Raw genomic sequence first — 19,100 nt, forward strand, 5'->3', positions numbered from 1 at the left:
CAAACAAAACAAATCCTGTTGTTTATTTCATCGATGACACTTGCTTGAAAATAAAACACAAAGAAAAATAATCCCCGGCACCCTAGCTTAAGGAAGCTGCTTAGGCGCTATTTAGAAGGACCGCCTGGAACTTTGATGCTATTTATCTACTGCAAAAGGCGAATTAGAGCAGCGATCTTTAGCGTGCCAAAATGAGCTGCTTAAGCAATTCTGGCTATTTGGGAATGTGCCGTAAATTATAGTGTTTTTTGCTATGATAATGTGCTCTTAAGGCCGGGCTACATTGATCGTACTCGCACGCGTAATTTTGATTTTCACTAGCGCATCTGGCGTCGGCTGGTGGAAGCTTTTTTTGGTCGTCGGGGGAATGGTCGTGCCGGATCTCAAAATTAATTAGTTTTATAACCGTTATAACCGCTTTTTTAAATATCCTCTTCATAACGCAATGTCACCTTTGTATTGAACTGTCATTTCTCAACAGCACGGATAAACGGAAGGCCGGATAAAAGGTACCCGGATAAACGGTGCTCCACTGTATATAGGTTATGTAGGAAAGGCATGTGGACAAAGGTGGAAGAAATCTTTTGGAGCGAAGTGGGAGAGGGAGGCACAAAAGCTAACCTCGAAACGTGCACTGCAAGCGAGTAAAGGACGGCTAAAGAAAATGAGCGAGATACAGCTATTTTCGAACGTCAAAAACCCTCGACTTGCCCTGCGGGACATTTTGACAGTGAAAATGTAAACACCAGCACGCACGCTGTTTATTTGATAACAAACGAACGAGCTTCGTGTGGAACGAAACCCCGTTTTCAACCCAATTCTGAAGATATGTTGTGACGATTTTGTGTTTTCTTAAAGCTTTCTGATTTCGTGTACAGTTAAATCATGTCCATCTAGTGGTTAAAATGTCCCAGACAAAGGAAAAAGGTATCAAAACTCGAAACACTTGCGCGGTAAGGTTTGTTTTCGGTGGTGTTTACAGTGATCGGTTCTGTTGTTTCGTTTGCAGAGATCTCATTGGAAGAGCAGTTAAGCAAATTATCGGTTAAGGATTGTAGGTATAGAGTGTCTCATATCAACTTTCTAAACATCTAATGCTATATTATTTATCAGTAAAATCTCAGGTCACAAGAACTGGGAATAGGAGCAACCGAAAATCTCCGCTTCTGCTACCGGCCGAGGTAACGAACCGGATCGCGCTGGATTGTGAAATGGTAGGCATTGGACCGGACGGCAAAGAGCACATGCTGGCACGCGTGTCCATCGTGAACGAGCAGGGCGATGTGATTGTCGATTGCTACGTGAAGCCACAGGAAACGGTTACGGATTATAGAACCGAAATCAGTGGAATTCGGCCGGAGCACGTGAATAAGGGTGTAGATTTCAAAACGATCCGTGAGTTAGTGAGACAGCTGATTCATGGCAAAATTCTGGTAGGACATGCATTGAAAAACGATCTGATGGTGCTGAACCTAAAACATCCTAAATAGTAAGCTTCATTCTGCAGTGTGCGTATTTTGCGCTAATTACCTACAGTACAGTATCGCTTTTCCCTCTCTTTCCCTCGCATTGCAGCAACATTCGGGACACATCCCGCTACCGTCCAATAGCGAAAAAGGCGGGCTCGTTCGGGACGCCTAGCCTTAAAAGCATCGCGTATGTTTTTCTCCGCGAGGACATCCAAGACGGTTCACACTGCTCGGTGGAGGATGCACGGGCCGCCATGAAGATTTACATGCTGTTTGAGAAGGAGTGGGAAAAATCCGCACTGCCCGCGTGGATCGGAGCGATGGGTAGCGATTAACGGCTGAACGCCCCGCAGCGAGTCGCATCGGTTATTCTTCGACAGATTGCTTCGACTGTTATTGCATTATATTGTCATAGTTATACAATTTTAATCCTGTTTTTACTACACAACTTTCCCGGAAGTATTGTTTCCTTCTTTCCGAATATCATGCAACAACACCATCGGGTCCGGGCGTTTTTAATATTACAAAATAATATCGTTTATTCCTTAACCGCTAACGTGCGCGCGAGGCTCGCCATTCAACCGTCCTGCATGTTTTCCATGTTCTCCAAATCAATTACCGCACCTTCCACCGTCGTATCCGTATCCGGTTTGGCCGCTTTCTTGTCTTTTCGTGATTTTATCATCTTTCTAAAATCTTTACGATCAAAAACGAATAGATAGATATCACTCCGATTAAGCAAGCTCCACCCAACGCCACCCAACGGAACTGCGGTACTTACTCTCCAGTTCGCCTTTTAACGGCTCGATGAAACTTTCGAACTCGATTTCCTCCAGCCCTTTAAGCACGTGGTCGGCTGTGAGCGATTTTTGATTCTTTTGCTGCGCTGCCGTGGTGGCCGCCGATGTGAGATACAGGACGAACACGGAAGTTGCCCGGGCTAGCGCGACGCGGCATTCGCTGGAGATTTTCACATCGGCCGGAATCGCTTCCTTGATCAGCCTGGTCACCGATGTGTTGGGCAGGTTCAGATCCTCGATTCGTTCGACCATTGTGGAAGGGAAGGTTTGTGAAGCAAATACAATTTTTAACACGATACACAAGCGCTTGAAGCAGAATGGAACCAGCTGCCGGAATGTTGTTTACATGGGAATAAAGAGCGCCATTTCCCGTTTGACATTCGGTGCGGTATCTATGCACAGTGGGAGCTTTTACGGTCATTCTTTTCAGCACGTATATTAAACATATTTTATTAGCATTTTATATCAAAATTTAATGATTTATAATTTTCTTTACTCTGCTTTGGATGGGATTTTTTCCGTTTTAAAAAATAAAAAATGCAGCACACCCGTAGTGCACCAATTTCGTCACATGTTGAAAAGTGACAGATTCCGCGAAAATGTGTTTGTATACACAGGGGCTGGAAAACGCGCGTGTTTGGTAAACGATTCGCTGCTCGCTTGCGTTGCTGCACCTTCGTTTTATGTTTTTAGTTCGTGCTTCCCGCTTCTCTATCAAGTGCTCACTGAATCACGCACCGTACAGGTATGTGATTGAATCTGGCATCATGGAAACCACCAATAACACAGCATACTCCGCATCTCTCCCCTGCACTGTATTACAGATCCCTCCTTCTGACCGGTCCAAACATGAAAAAGTCCGCTAGCTCGTCTTCGTCCACCTCCTCGCTGGAACCGGCAGCTAAAAAGCAAAAGCCAAATGACGACCCACCGAAACCGTCCGACAAAGGCAGCGCGGCCGGTCGGGAGGATTACGTCGCGATGCTGAAAGCGGACCGGAAAGCGACGGCCAAATCGATACTGGATTTCGATTTCAACAAGAAACGCGTTCGCATCCTGTCCGATGCCAAGACCATCGAGGATGGCAAGCAGGGCGTGCTGTACTGGATGTCGCGCGATGCCCGGGTGCAGGACAACTGGGCCTTCCTGTTCGCACAGAAGCTGGCGCTCAAGAACGATCTGCCGCTGCACGTGTGCTTCAACTTGGTGCCCAAGTTTCTGGACGCCACCATACGGCACTTTAAGTTCATGCTGAAGGGCCTGGAGGAGGTCGCCGAAGAGTGCCGTAAGCTCAACATTCAGTTCCATCTGCTGCGCGGTAGTGCGGGCGAAAATGTGCCGGCGTTTGTGAAGAAACACAAAATCGGTGGTGTAGTGTGTGACTTTAGTCCGCTGCGCGTGCCGATGAAGTGGGTCGACGAGGTGCGGAAAGCGCTCCCGATGGAGATCCCGCTGTGTCAGGTCGATGCGCACAACATTGTGCCGGTGTGGGTCACCTCCGACAAGCTGGAGTATGCGGCCCGTACCATTCGCACGAAGGTGAACAAAAATTTGCCCACGTACCTGACACCGTTCCCGCCGTTGGTGAAGCATCCGTTCACGGCCGACTTTGAGGCGGATCCGATCAACTGGACGCAGGTGCTGGACACGCTGCAGGTGGACCGTACGGTGGAGGCCGTCGAGTGGGCCACGCCGGGGTACACCGGTGGCGTGAAGACGCTGCAGACCTTTGTCGAGAAGCGGTTGGGCAAATTCAACGACAAACGGAACGATCCGACCGAAAATGCGCTCTCAAACCTGTCGCCCTGGTTTCACTTCGGCCAGATCGCGGTCCAGCGGGCAGTACTGACGGTGAAGAAGCACGGCAAACGGTATACCGAAAGCGTGGCCTCGTTCTGCGAGGAGGCGATCGTGCGTCGGGAGCTGTCGGATAACTTTTGCTTCCACAACAAAAACTACGACAACCTGCAGGGTGCGTACGATTGGGCCCGCAAAACGCTGGACGACCATCGGAAGGACAAGCGGGTGTACTGCTACAGCCGGGAGGAGTTGGAGACGGCCAAAACGCATGACGATCTGTGGAACTCAGCCCAGCTGCAGATGGTGAAGGAGGGCAAGATGCACGGCTTCCTGCGCATGTACTGGGCCAAAAAGATCCTGGAGTGGACGAAAACGCCCGAGGAAGCGCTTGAGACGGCGATCTATCTGAACGATCGCTACAGTCTGGATGGGCGCGATCCGAACGGGTACGTCGGTTGCATGTGGTCGATCGCGGGCATCCACGATCAGGGCTGGAAGGAGCGCGAAATCTTTGGCAAAATTCGGTACATGAACTATGACGGATGCAAGCGTAAATTCAACGTGAATGCGTTCGTGGTGCGCTACGGTGGGAAAGTGCACCGTCGAAAGTAGACATGCCCTGTTAAAGAGTTGACAACAGTTGTCAGGTCGGGTTCCTTGGATCGATTACTTACGTTTTGAGATTTTTGTTCGAATTATTTTTTTAATATTCCAGTGAAGCATTTAATAATTGCTTGTTTGTCCAGTTAACGTTCGTTTGATCTTTTTCGTATAATGACCACCGGTTTGTAGGGTTGACGTCACGTGGCGATGCAAATCTTCTGGAGTTATCGTTTCTTTGAATGTATTTTTGTTCGTTTTATGAAAACGTCTACCTCTACAAGTAGATTACATACATTAATGGTAAGATATTTAACGATAACAGCACATCACTTCACCAGACCAAATGCCTGGTGGGCAACGACTGTGTGTTCTAGTGTTCAGGAATCTACAGTACAATGAACAGATGTAGTAATTATTAATCACGAAACAAAACGAATCTTTTTCAGTATAATTACCAATAAACACGAAGTAATTTAAAAACTATAACGTTTGTCTTTATATTATTGAATACATCTTTAAGAAAAACCCAGATACTCCACATTAGCTACTAAAATAGTAACAAAATTGACACTTTCAGCCACTAATACAGTAAGTAGTATGTCATTGGCTTTCAAGGAAAAATACTAACGGCATATTTTATACTGAATGAAATTGCATTCTATAAATACATTCTATAATTGCAACTATAAAACAACATATATTAGAGGGTTTTCCAGGAGTTCTCATAGCTGTGATAAACTTTATTGACTCCTTCTTACATGAAATGAACTTATTGTAATGGGAATTGGACTTTCTAGCACCCTTGTTGGAAAAATCAAATAGGAATTTCCAATGAGCCTGTCCAAAACGTCGTCGAATTTACAGAGTAGAGTCGAATTTACAACATATGAAGTTCACTTCCAATAGGAAAGAGTCTAGGAAGTGTCCCACAACTATGACAACCCTTGGAAAACCCTGTAAATGGTTAAATAACAACACCAGTGCGCGTGTGATAATAAAACTTTATTGAAATGTTCTTGATAACAAACCGTAACCATAATCTGAACGATATTTACCAGCAAACTAGAAAAAATGCAATAGTTGCAGTAAAGTAAAACGAATAAAAACATGTGTGATTGTTGTATAGATTTCATTACATTGTTGGTGCTTTTAAAGCGTTGGCCGACGTAGTAATTTTTGCTTTTTCTTTTAATTTTATATTTCCCTGTTCAGTTGCGTTCAACTACTGTAACCTTAACTGGATTGCAAAAACTAGCTTAAATAGCTTTCACGGCAGCTTTGCAAATTGTATATAGATATAGTTTATATTGCTATCATACGCAACTGTAAATGCTCGATACTTAATAATTGAAATCGTTTTGTTTCAATATAAAGATAGAAACAAAAAACAAACCAAACTCGTAGATTAAATTCAATATCCCTTTTATCCTTAACTGAACTGAGCATAACTGACATTTTTTTCTCGCTTTCCCGGTGGAAAAAGGGTGTGCATATAGGGTTTCTCACGTTAGATTACAATATATACCTTAGAGTTATTATACGCATCAAAGGCACTCTCCCAAACAAATCTCAATTTTCATTGCACACGCTTTATGGGGTGAAATAATTAATTTAGATATGGCGAACATTTATATAACATTTTTAAAACAAGGAACAAACTTCCTTCTTGCAACGATTGTTTAGAGAAAGCGTTACAAAATCAACCGCAACAATCATATTTTGTGTTTGTACGTGTCTGTATGAAGCCGAACCATCAACAATGAATCATATTATTGCGGCTTGTATAAATATGTATGTGTGTTTTTTTTTTAAATATAAGAATGTCTTTTGATTGGAGTTTTTAATTAATTATTTCTTAAGTTAATAGATAAAAACAACAAAATTAAAACATGCGGTCGCACTAGACCTGTCGAGCGTAACGAGGGTATGATTTTTAAAACCGAATAAAATACTCTAGCCTATGTTGTATGTTCGTTTCGAACGATATCATTGATTTATAGATTTATCTTAGATGTGACAAAAACGGTTTGGTGTTTTTTTCTTATCTTACTCGCTACTCGTTTAGGTATGATTATTTGGGTACGGAATATTTTCCTATTTTTGTTTTCATTTTTGTTTTTTTTTATCTTCATTTAGCTAAAAGCCGAAAGCATCACGAAACATTTGACTGATGAGTATTAGGGTGTACTTTTGGTAGTATAAATGTGTTGGTTTTTTTTTGGTAATCAATTTTGTTTGATGTTGTCGTTTAATAACTGTTGAAAAAATTGTCGCAAATATTGATAATTGAGGGATTTGTTTTGCAGGTCAAGAGAAAAGCTATACGAATTTTGTTTCGTAATTGTGTGTTAGAACACAAATCAATCATGAAAATCGTATTCTTTTGACTAGAGGTATAATATAAAATGGATATTAATTTGACTAATGTTGTATGGTTGTGGTTTAGTTTACCCATTTGTTTAAATATTCAATCCAAACTCTTGCTACGTCCTTCTTGATATACGATTTCTCCTCGATGAACCGCTCATTTATTGCCGTGGTATGTGATACGATCCTGCAAAATGAAAGTGAAATTATGTTTTACATCAAACTGTACAACTCCCTTACCGTCAACGCTCATCATTGCTTACACAATCAGTAGTAGTTAAAATGGTGCGTGAATCTGCATGTCGGGCCCACACAATTAAGGCTGTATTACTTTAATTTTCCTCTCAATGTAGGCACGACACATTGGACAATCGTGAATTTCGACGTGACATCCAGAGCAGCAGCACATATGGCCACATGGTAAAAATATCACTTGTACCTGTACACAACCCAAAACGATACCATTAATGCCACAGCCCGCTTGAAGTGACCAAACACAGTTCTTCTTACCAATTGCTCCATGCAGACAACACATTCTGCAAACTGTGCTACCGGCGCCGCTCCATTCACGGGACTGGTTGGTTCGGACGAAATGACGGCACCACCTCTGGCCACACTACCGGCACTGGGACCAGACAGCGGTGCACTCGGCGTTGCTTCTACTTCCAGACCCAGCTCCACCGAGCTGCTTCTTCGGCGACCGTTCGCCTCCGGCGAATAGCCTTCGTCACTGGGAGCCGTTGCCATCGGCGTGCCCGAGACGGACTCCCCTTCCGGATAGTCAATCTTGCAGTTCAAATAATCGTAGTAATTGGCAATCGATTGCAGGATGCCTTGCCGGTCGGCAGGGTTTTGCACGCCAGCATTAAGCAAATCCTGGTCGGCAATGTTGCACAGCTCCTTGTCCTTGTTTTGCCACAGTTTGGACAAAAACGGCAAACAGTGCACTACACCGTTCACCAAAAACTGGTAGCCCAGCACCGGATCGATTGACGCGGTGTCGTTTGAAACCTCCGCGGGCTGCCGATCGAGCAGCCGTTGATACTGCAGCAACCAGAAGTCGGTTTGTTCGCTTTCCTTTTGCTTTTCAATCATCTTGAGCGTGTCAAGTAGCTACGAAAAATCACAATTACAAAATAATTATTTCACACTCCGTTATTGTTGAATGGTGAAAGTGCTGTTACCTGCTGTTTGCGTTGGTCCTGTTGTTTGAGCAAATCCGTTAAAACGTAAGTCAAATTTATGCGTTGGTCGGTCAGATTGATCTACAAGCAAGAGAGGGAATGGAAGAAAAAAACCCAAATTGAAACAAATTATCAAAGCAAGCGGGAATATACAATGCAAGCTACTTACAATTTGATCATCTTGGTTAACCTTCTTGCGCTCGATCTCGTACAGAGTGAGGGCGGCCAGCTGAGACTCCACGATTCGCACCTGCTCCACCAAACCCCAGGTGCGCGAGTCGTTCCGGGCGATCAGTGCCGCGACGGCACTCTTCTGTATGTCCTCGTTGCACGTGATCTGGTCGATAACGTCCTGCCTGTTTCTATCGTAGTTCAAAAACACATTGTTCAACAGATTGTTCGTCTCGTACTCGCGCTCGAGAATGCTGCGCGAAGATTGGTCTCGCTGATTATGAAAGTTTTGTATGATGTTGATTTCGTTCTCGAGCAGGTTGGTCATCGCACCGAGAATCTCCTGCTTGCGCAGATCGTTCTGCTGGATGTGCAAATGTTCCAGCAGCCGCTTTTGCTCTTCCCGCTCCTGCTCGAGGAATGCCGGATCCGGTCCGTTCTTCAACGCGAGAAGATTATTGACCAGCTCGTTCGCTGTTTGCTCGTCTGCAACGGGAACCATTTAATCAACACGCTTGGAATTTGTTGAACAAAAAAAACAAGTATTGCCGTATCTTACCTTTGATAATATTATCGATAAGCCGCTCCCGTTCAGTCTGCTTTTCCTGCTGCAGCTTGTGCACTTGCGTATCGTTCGCGCTCTGCTGCTCGAGCAGCTGCTGCAGCAGCACCTGCTTCTTGCGCTGCTGCTGCTCGTGTAGCTTGCTCTCCGTCAGCACATCCTTCTCGAACGCCAGCCGTTCGCGCTCGAGTAGCTTGCGCTCCTTCTCGTACCGATCGCGGGCCAGCTCCTGTTGGCGCAGCTCGTTACGCTCGCTACTGAGGAACGAGGACGTCGCGATTGCTTTTTGTCGATCGGGTGCGACCGTGCCGCTCGGGTCCTGATGCACTTCACCGGTGGAAAGATACTTGATGATGGCGTACGTACCGCCGGCCACTACATCCGGCGGTGGGTTCACTAGGTGTTCCGGGTCGAGCACAATATCTACGAGATTATCACATGTTGCCAGCTGGCTGGGCAGCTGAGAAAGACGCACGTTGCCGCTAATGTCCAGTACTCTAAGGTTGGTCATGAACGCTAACTGTTCCACCGTCGCTAGATTGTTCGCTGAAAGATTGAGCAGTTCCAACTTCTTCAGTCGTCCTATCGCTATCGGTAGCTTTTCCAAGGCGTTGTTAGCTAAAAATAGTTCCTGCGGGAAATCAAACGGTTAGAATAAATTGCACCGCCATGCAGTAGAGCAAAGTTTTGTTATCTCTTACCCTGAGGTTTTCTAGTTTGTATATATCTTCGGGCAGCTTCTTGAAACGATTGTACGATAGATTCAGCGATTGCAGTAATACTAGGTCGTCCAGCGTGCCGCCACCGGCCAAGGAGGATAGCTTGTTCTTCGACAGTGTAAGGGCCTCCTTTCGCAGGACCTTGCACATAACGAACACGCCAGCGGGCACATCCTTAAGGTTGCAGTCCTCCAAATCGTATATTGGTTCCGGTGTTTCCTTCGCCTGTTGGGCAGGGGTAGGGCAACCCACGCCACAGAATAAAACAGTAAAAATTAGGACATTTAGCTCAAAATCGATAATTTTCGTCCATGCTGGTGGTGTAGGGAAGCATGTAACCAGCGTGATTGTAGCGAGCAAAAGTAACTAATGTGTTGATAGTATGATAACTACAATGCATGCACTTAGCGAGAGGAGGACAGAGGTATGATTTATGGTGTAATGCGTTTACCAGGCACTGCTTCCGTTCTAGACGTGCTTTGTAATCCACATTCGGTTGCTGGCTTGTAGTGGCCATTTCACTGTCTTCTGTTGGCGTGAACAGGTTTTCATTGTTCGAAGACGAAATGCGACAACCCATATAAAACAATTAATCTAATTGACTCGTTTTTGGTTTGCTTTTTTGGCTGCCTTTTTTGTGTGTCCCTGTCCCTGTCCCTCAGTACACACTAAAAACCACACGATTATTAGCCACTACCGACCAAACTACGCGTGAGGTAGCCGAGAGGGTTCACTTTGCACTCCCGCATGCACCACAGTTCCACCGGGGAGGAGCTCGCGTAAATTGGCGTCAATTCCGTCGAAAGGGCTATTTAGCGACCAGCGAATCACGCGCGCTATTTACTGCAGCTACTTGTGCTTGGTTAGTTCGATCGTTGCCACGGGATTTCACTACAGCTTACTACGATTTTACACTACCAAAAACCACTAGCACTACAGTATGGGGATGGGGGACGTCCGCGTACAGCAATCAACACTACCGTGCAAAACTAACTATCGATGGCCAACTTCCGCTCCGATCCGATGATGCGTTTGTTTGCGTTTGTACTTATGAAACCGACGCGATACATGCTAGGTGCATGCGTTCCTTAAAATTCTCTAGAAATGTAGTTTTCCGCCCGTATACCGCCTCCACCGCAGTAGTTGTGTGTGTGTTTTTTTTTTGTTCGATTCGTTGTTCCTATGCGTGTTCGTATCCTTTTGCGGGGCAAACGCGTCTTTTGATTGCTTTCACGAATTTCTTTCCCTTTCGTGCGTTTTGCGCAATTCACAACATTGGAGGATTCTTCCTTTTGTCTGTCTTTTTTTTTGGTCTCTATTTCACACACAGAACAAAAATTAATGGTCACGGGCACCAAATGTTTTCAATCTGCTTCACGGTGACTTCTCGCGTAAACAAAGTGACGTTCTGGCGATGGCACACTGGTAATGGCGGTGGTCGAATGGCGCAAAAAAACATGAAATATTTGTTTGAAAAACCTTTATTTTGTTTGAAAAATAATTATTAAATAAACATATCGAATGCTGCGCCTAGATTAATTAGAAAAGAGTTCGCCTAACGATATGAATATTTTTTTTAACGAATTTTAGCACGCAATCATTGTTGGGCCGTTACATGTCAGTGTTTCTTAAGCTGTGAGTGCACTTGAAACAAGATAGTTACAACGGCTACTAGCCACGTGCAATTAAATAAGTAATTGCGTAAATAATAAACATTTAATTGTATGCGTAATTATTCTTAAGATTTTTACGAATAGATATTTTTGATTGAACACTTTTACATGCACAGAATCCAAAAGATATGGCAAATTATGAATGTATATTGCCCTTTAATGTAAATCTGTTTTGTATGTTGCTCCAATTCATAGAGTGACGACCCCGATGGTAGTTAAAGAGTTTTTCTACGAATTTACGCAGTTTTAATTAATCAAACATCTCCATCAAATTAATGTTGAATATCTTTTGTTCGTAAAATTCATTTGATATGCTATCAATTGCGAGTGGTCACGTGGAGTTTATTTTGTTAAAATTATGGATTGCATAGGCAAATAGTTGTTAGTACCGGCATACCGTGCTCATCGTGGTTCATTGGTTGTATAAACGTCCAACTTTTTGTTATTATTTGTCTTCAACGACTTAGTCAAAAATATATGATATTTTCAAAACACGTCATTGTTTCTTTCGTCTGCAATTTATGCACAACTTGTTCTGCTAGCAATTACCTGATAAAATGTATTTTATCCCGATTGCACACCCATTTCCTGTAAACCCCATTTTATACCTTGTTATACACCTTTTTGAAAGCTCTCTGTATCCCTTTTAAAGCCTTGCCCACTTTTTAAAGTTTATTCAAAATAACTGGTGGTTTTAGCTTCCATTTGCACCGAACATTCCAGTCCGCCTGTAGCCCGTCGAGTGAAGTTTTGTCTAGAAAGGAAAGAAAATAAAACCAATCATCTTAAAGTCTCGGAAGCAATGAAAAAATTTGACAATTTCTCTACCGCGTGTTATCGAGTAACGTTCCAGTGTGCTGTAAATATCCTTCACAGGAACGCACATGTTGTGGCAGTTGTAGATTAGATTGTCCACAGAGCTTTTAAAGTTTGATACCGCAATTGCGACCAATAAACCATTTTCATCAAATATTGGTCCACCACTTTGACCTGTAAGTATGAAAATTTTTTAATAAGAAAAGGGGCCATAAAGATACATCAAACACATTTACCACATTGAATAGAACAGTCCGTGAACAGAAGTCCCTCGCTGTACTTGGTGACACGTCCAGGTATGATGCTGGGCTTAAAGTTTATCCCCCGTGCCAACGACTTAAGCACGGGAAAACCAACAGCATACAGCCGCTGGCCGATGTGGGGAATATAATTTGCCAACTGGCAGAACCAGTTCGACGATTGTGCCTCCTCGAAGGTGGCCTCCATCAGTGCGATATCGTACGCACTGTCGAAGATGGGATTTTTGTAGATGAGCTTCGGGTGCATGGTTTTCTGATCATTGAATACACATGTAATGTTATCCTAAAAGTGGACAGACAAAATGTGTGAGAGTTACAGAGACTATCCGTTTTGAGATCCTGTCCCCTTAACCTACCGTTGCCAATACGTGAGAACAGGAAATGATGTAGCGCTTGCCGTTCAACTCGAACGCGCATCCAGTTCCCCAGCATCCTTGGGAGTCTATCATACATACTGATCGGAATGCTTGAACCGGCAATGCCATCGGTAAGCTTTGGCAGAGGTTTCGTCGGTTCAAAGCAACTCCCACAATTTCTTCCATACTGATCGCTAGCGGAAAGCTAACATTTTCATTGCGATGCGTGAACGTGGAACCGATCAGAATTCCTTGAAGTTTCCTGCAATCCAGACCGGGCATTACTATTGAAATATGACAAAAAATGCATTTGCATTAACCATTACATGTTGCGATTGTAAACTGCTCCCCCTTGGCAGCCAGAGCTGAGGTGTGTGTCAAGCAGCAGCAGACATTCGTGATCTCCAAAAATGTTAGAAATATGTCCCACGTTCAGCGTATTGAAGAACGATTCATCGCCAAAGGGTGTGGACACTGTGACCACCTCATCCAGCAGCTTCGGACCCGTGCTGCCGGTTGGCCTAAGCCTGTCGATTACTGTCTTAATGTGGTTCCATGAGACACACTTGGCAAGGTTAGTAGACAGAATAACAATGCTAGCATATAGGGGAGCATATAATCGGACCGGTTTCATATCGCCACCGATGCACACATGCAATCCCTCTAGCACCGTTTCCATACATTCCCGCACCCGGTGAGAATGTACGATGTGATAAGCGCGGGCTGCCTGTTGCTGTAGCACGTTTTCCTGCTTGCGCACTACGCGAAAGTCTAGGTCGAAGATCTCCTTCAGCTCTGTGCCAAGTTCAACAATAGAACTGTTCTTCGTAGCGTCAGCAACCGTTTGGTTTAAACTCTCGTTATCGCTGAAAATTAATCCGGATGTGATAACGAGCTCCTCGTCGAGGAATATTGCCGACGCCTTGTGGCTACCGGACGTATGAAAGATGGTACCATGCTGCGGGATGGGTGGGATCTAAAACAATGAAGAGCTTTAGTTTAGAGTACGACAATATTTGGCAAACACAGCAATACCTTCATATAGTTGGCGAAATCAAGCGAATCGAGCTACAATTCCAATTTAAACACCCAACTACAGACAGACGGAGCTGCTTCAAACGAAAACAAAACAAACTTTGACAGCTGCTGAGCGATAATGACCCAAATGGCCCAAACAAAATGGATGCAAGCAGATGGGAACACGTGTGGTCGTCGGCACATGGCATTTGATAAAACGAATTTTCTTACCTGTTTTCGAAATTGCTGCAGATGATAATTTTAATGGCATTTTACAAACTCATGTATTTTCTTTCGATGTAAAATAGTCACATTAGTTATATTTCCATAAAATTGCTGCTCATTTCTAACGAGCTTTTTTCGTTAATTCAAATATAATGAAACAAATGAAAAGGAAAAAAATGCAGTCCAAATTTGAGATATTTTTTAAACGATTTTTAATTGATTATAAGGTGGTTTGCGTATAAACACTAGCGTTTTCTCTAAAGACGTTGAAATTTAGGTAGTAAAAATATTATGAACTGTAGTGTCGACATGGCCAAACGACAAAGATTCAAAACAAAAACTTGTGATTTTCCTCACATTTTGTTACTATTTTGTGTGTAATAATAAGAGATTTTAGAAACTTGGCTAGAAATTAATTTTAGAAATAAATTGTGAAGTATGTATTGCTTCGAATTACGGACACCTAAGCTATTTTTGGCATTTAATATTTTTTAACTAATTCAATTTCAATCAGTCAAACCTCTGTATTACTCATTTTACTACAGCAAACCTTCTTTGGAAAAGCAAACATTTGATAAAAAAAAAGAAGATGATCAATAAATTTACTCGAAAAATTGCAAAAATCACTAAATTACAACAATATGTTAATAAATAATATAAGTAAAAATAATAAATTAAACGATAAATAATAATATTTTGATTCATATTCCGGGCAGTTTCGAGCTTCATGTTTCATATTTCATTTCATAGATGTTTTGATTCGCCACAAAATGTCGTCTATAATCTTCATATTCAGACTCACAATACACCTTTTTAGTATTTAACTTATTTTAAGTTCCGAACATCCCATTCTGAATGAAGGAGGAGTGTCTTAGACCGAGAGAACGACGGCCTTAAAAACAACAGGATTTGAGTACTGTTGTTCTCTTGCATAGAACCGAAGATTTGCTATGCGTATTGACGGTCTTCCATGCATGGCCATCAATACATTTGTCACATATATCTTCAAATATCGTTGCATTTTTGTTATTATCAATGTCTAAACACATATTATTTAACAATCGATCACAATTTCCGTTGGCTGTCCGGAATTGAAAACAAAATAAAAAATCTGACTTTGAATTCCGGACAGAATTAAGTAAGTGATTTAATGAAATTCAGAGCATAATATGATGAAACACTGTTTTCACGTTAATGACTACTTCCATAATGGATTCCAATGTATTTAAATGCATGTAGACGGGATTAATAGGAATTATAGGAAAAATAACACTGGTGTGGGTTTGAAGCAAAACTGCTAAGAATGCCTCTGGTGGCAAACTGACCCACAGAAAATATGTATTTTCCTGTGGCATCAGGGCTTACTAGGGGTTAGAGACATGTTTAAGTTATTCTAGTACATCATGGTAATTATTTAAATTTTAAAAGCAGCATGTCTAGAGATGGGTATGAAGATATTCAATAAAAACATGCCGAATGTCCGGAATTTGAAGCTGTCTGTAGTTTGAGTCATAACGATATAATTGATTGTTCAGATTTTTTTGGCCAAAATTACTATAACCCAGTACATTTTGGGTTATTTTGTGACTATAATGGACGCATGATAAGAAAAAGAAAGGTGTTTGATCGAACTATTTTGACCATAGAATAACAATCCAGTGGAACCCCTCTTAACGAGTACCCCTTACAAGGAGTTTTTCGCAAAACCAACAATTCTAAATGCTCAACATATAACTCTATTAACGAGTAAAATCTCGCATAACGAATAATGTTATTTGGGTCTTGGTACATGTTCGGTGCTGATGTGATTGCTGCCACTTGGATCATTTGCATATGACATATGTGTTCTGCAAGTGGGTTGATAGCAATGCATTAATCGAAATCTTTAAAACCTTATCCGTGCTGAAGAATATTAATCCCAAAACAAATTTATAATTATGATCGAATTGGATTATTTCTGAAAAAAGTCTATCGGACACAAACCAAAATAGATCTTTCTAAAAAAGATGTTTTTGGAAAATATTAAAGAAAAGACTTAAACAATTTGTCACTTTTTTACTAACAACATAGAAAAAGTGTAGAAACTTCCCCCATAACGAGTGAGTCACTGAACTGGATTACACTCGTTATGAACCTGGAACCCCACTGTGTTTTTTTTGCAATGAGTGGACATATCTTGTCCATCTATTCACAGATTTCCTAGAAATTCAGATGATAGATTTGCAAAACATTAGCAAACGCAAAAAAAAATATTTTTTTTTTGACAATCTATTTATGTATCTCGTTAATTTCAGACCATGGAGGTATTGACTAGAAGAAAAAGAAAGATCAACAAGTAGTATGTTTGTAGGCTGAATTGGATGGGATGTGTTTTTTTGTATCTTAGCGTCAAGCACACAATATTTCAATTCAGTTTATCAATTTACAGTTTATTTTTCCTGGAACCTGTAGACTTATAGACCTATAGAGCTCAACCTATAGACTTGCACATGATAAAAAGCTTAACATGAAGGAACTTCACGACATACTTCATCATGTATAAAAGCAATAGAATGGCATGAGCAGAAAGTATTGGATTTACAAAAAAAGAAAGACTTTGAGTTTGTGAGAAATTGCATAATTTTTTTTGTAACCATTATTTTACTTACAGGAGTATCTGCATTACAATTCGTGATGTTAATTTTTGGCGTAATGACCTTAACGGTTTTTAATTATTATTACATGTTTGTTTTTAAACGGAAATGCGTTTCAACGTTTTTTAACGAACGTCCACTCTTTTAACACATTCTAAACTCGTGCACAATCGAGCGTGTTGTTTTAATCTGCTACCACGCGCCAATTGATGTCAGCTGCCAAAGTGCGGTAGGCTGGCGTCGGGTGCGCCACAGCCACCACGCCAGTGTAGAAGCGGCTGGCCTCCTTTTGCCGCTGCATGCGTGATTTATTTTCATTTAGCGCAATCGCGATCCCGAGGCGGTGAGGCAAATTAATTGCCCTCGGATCACCAGCGGCAGCGGGCAGCAACACTTTGGCGCGAGCGATCGCCGCCACACCGATATACTTCTTCGGGTGCACTGTCAGACAGCTTGGCGCACATCCGTCTTTGGCTGAGCGGCAAGGCGAGGATGAGATGTGGGCAGTCACCCAGAAAGGGCTGGAGCACAGGCGAGAGTAAGACAGCAGAGTGTGTGTGCGTATGTGTGTGGCACATACAGCATTCCACTGTCATCATGTAAGTAGAGTGATCTTCGACTCATAACTTAATGGAAGTCAGCAAAACAGCAGCTAAGAATGGCACGTATCGATCATGCATCAACAAAACTTGCCTGTGATACTACTTCTCGCACGGTGGCAACACCGTTTGTCAACCGTTTACCCACGATCAGTGCTGCCGTTCGACCACCGCCGTCGTCGTATCCATGGAGACAATGAATTTGCATTCTGGAAACCCTTGCTGGGAGGTCCTGGGAATTGCACACGGGTTGTGATGGCGGATGCGGCAGCATCGCTGTCGTTCGGACAATCGCTCGGCCACCAGTTGATCAACGACCATATTTTACTAAATTGTTCGCGTGTGGGAAGCATCGGTTACGTCGGCACGTTGTGTGCCAATCCCTATTGATTACGGCCAGTGCAAATATCGCTTTGACATTCGATCGGTTGGCGGTTTGTTTTGATCTTGGCCGGAGGTCGTGTATGTCGTGTAGTGTGCCTACATCTTTTTGTTTTCGTATAGCTTTTACAAAACTGAAAGCAATATTGTACCGAGCGATTTTCGGGCCTAGCAAACAAAAACAGATTATTTGCATGTTCTTCGCCAAACAGCAAATGGGGAACAGCTGTAAGTGGTATAACAAGAATTTAATATGATAATCAACCCTGAAGCTTCTTTAATGTATTTATACCGAAAAAAAAACAGTTTGATTAAATTAAAATAGAATAAAGGTAATCAGTTATTTTCATACATAAAGGTAAATATGTTAAAAATATATTAACCTAAATAAGTATATAAATAAATATATAACCAGTGCACATTGAGTAAAACTGAAAGAATTAGTTGTACCCTGCAAGTGAATATATGGATTATACTCAGCACGAAGAGTTTATATTGTTCTTTTACTCTTTTTTTAAGATTCATTTTACTCTATGATTTTACGTTTTATAATTATAGCCACCACAATTCAAAGAGATGTATTAATAAAAAAGAAATTCACTAGTACTCTGATTAATATCACTGAAACAAAACAATTCTACTTCCTATACGCAGTTCCTTCAGAATTGATCCTGCTCCAGTAGAACACACTGTCTAGTTTTCTGTTGTTTCTTGCCTAACGCTAAGAATATGTTGGCTCGTCTAAACTTTGATTTAATGTTTTCTTGCGCCCGGGAGAAACCCATGATTAGTGTTCTGCTTTTTCTTCGTTTCGTTTAAAATGGCACCCTCCGGATCGAGGCTCCAATCAATTCCAACATATTTTATTATGTAAACCATTTATGATGATCTCGTAAAGGCGTTATTGCCATGTTATTTTAGGGCCAGCCATGGCGGGCAGGAAAGAAAAGTGCTTTCCCAGAACACTCTGGAATAGATTCGTTCTTGCCATTCGGGGCCACCGTCTTTCGCGGGTCCGTGCAGATTGGCCCCGCTCGCGATCTCCCCAGACACAAACAGCGATGCCGGTCCACTTCCAAAGGATGCAAATGAATCAATCTAAATGCTGGCCGGGCTGGATCCTTTGGGCAAAAGGCAACTCATCGTTTGGCCACCGCCCAAGACTGCCCAACAACCGGTTCACCGGCCCCGGTGGGAGAGGTAAATTGTTTTTTGATTAATGATTTGTTGTTTTACCTGTTTTGCTGCGCTGCGCGGTTTCCGGCGAACGAGTGTGCTGAAGTGTGCACGATTAACATATAAGTTACACCGGACCGGAGAGGGTCGGAGCTGAACCGAAAGTACGCGAAAATATATATTTGGCAATGACTCACCCGTATGTCATCCCGCGTGCCGGTGCAACATCACGCTGCTCCTCGCTGCCAGGATGGCCACCGGCTTGATTCGGGTTTGAACTCACTTGGGT

The 19,100-nt window shown here is 42.5% G+C and overlaps 5 protein-coding genes and 1 long non-coding RNA gene across 6 annotated transcripts in view; 2 read left to right on the forward strand and 4 right to left on the reverse strand.

The window, feature by feature from the left end:
* Positions 1-721: 721 nt before the first annotated feature.
* LOC1274731 (RNA exonuclease 4) lies at positions 722-1,928 on the forward strand. The gene is made up of 4 exons (XM_313923.5): positions 722-927; positions 1,010-1,054; positions 1,114-1,489; positions 1,576-1,928. The coding sequence occupies exons 1-4, from the start codon at positions 906-908 to the stop codon at positions 1,802-1,804; spliced, it is 672 nt and encodes a 223-aa protein (XP_313923.3). The 5' UTR covers positions 722-905; the 3' UTR covers positions 1,805-1,928.
* A 53-nt stretch (positions 1,929-1,981) lies between these two features.
* Positions 1,982-2,658, reverse strand: LOC1274732 (DNA polymerase epsilon subunit 3). Its single transcript, XM_313924.5, has 2 exons — positions 2,251-2,658; positions 1,982-2,165 (listed from the first exon to the last, which is right to left on the reverse strand). The coding sequence occupies exons 1-2, from the start codon at positions 2,519-2,521 to the stop codon at positions 2,047-2,049; spliced, it is 390 nt and encodes a 129-aa protein (XP_313924.3). The 5' UTR covers positions 2,522-2,658; the 3' UTR covers positions 1,982-2,046.
* A 159-nt stretch (positions 2,659-2,817) lies between these two features.
* On the forward strand, positions 2,818-5,159 carry LOC1274733 (deoxyribodipyrimidine photo-lyase). The gene is made up of 2 exons (XM_313925.4): positions 2,818-3,014; positions 3,094-5,159. The coding sequence occupies exons 1-2, from the start codon at positions 2,953-2,955 to the stop codon at positions 4,679-4,681; spliced, it is 1,650 nt and encodes a 549-aa protein (XP_313925.4). The 5' UTR covers positions 2,818-2,952; the 3' UTR covers positions 4,682-5,159.
* A 498-nt stretch (positions 5,160-5,657) lies between these two features.
* LOC4576263 (E3 ubiquitin-protein ligase LRSAM1) lies at positions 5,658-11,092 on the reverse strand. The gene is made up of 8 exons (XM_061641787.1): positions 10,127-11,092; positions 9,658-9,900; positions 8,954-9,587; positions 8,393-8,880; positions 8,224-8,304; positions 7,550-8,152; positions 7,303-7,478; positions 5,658-7,226 (listed from the first exon to the last, which is right to left on the reverse strand). Exons 1-7 carry the CDS (start codon positions 10,253-10,255, stop codon positions 7,356-7,358), a joined length of 2,301 nt encoding a protein of 766 aa, XP_061497771.1. The 5' UTR covers positions 10,256-11,092; the 3' UTR covers positions 5,658-7,226; positions 7,303-7,355.
* A 789-nt stretch (positions 11,093-11,881) lies between these two features.
* On the reverse strand, positions 11,882-13,968 carry LOC1274735 (uncharacterized). The gene is made up of 6 exons (XM_061641788.1): positions 13,816-13,968; positions 13,107-13,756; positions 12,781-13,042; positions 12,401-12,707; positions 12,177-12,338; positions 11,882-12,102 (listed from the first exon to the last, which is right to left on the reverse strand). The coding sequence occupies exons 1-6, from the start codon at positions 13,819-13,821 to the stop codon at positions 12,014-12,016; spliced, it is 1,476 nt and encodes a 491-aa protein (XP_061497772.1). The 5' UTR covers positions 13,822-13,968; the 3' UTR covers positions 11,882-12,013.
* Positions 13,969-16,623: 2,655 nt separating this feature from the next.
* The window catches only part of LOC133391113 (uncharacterized), a 37,646-nt gene continuing 35,169 nt past the window's right edge, over positions 16,624-19,100 (reverse strand). The window contains exon 2 of the long non-coding RNA XR_009764607.1: positions 16,624-17,861. This is a non-coding gene — a long non-coding RNA (uncharacterized LOC133391113). The remainder of the gene's footprint in view (positions 17,862-19,100) is intronic.

This window comes from Anopheles gambiae, chromosome 2 (assembly GCF_943734735.2).
Source record: "Anopheles gambiae chromosome 2, idAnoGambNW_F1_1, whole genome shotgun sequence".
Classification (NCBI taxonomy): domain Eukaryota; kingdom Metazoa; phylum Arthropoda; class Insecta; order Diptera; family Culicidae; genus Anopheles; species Anopheles gambiae.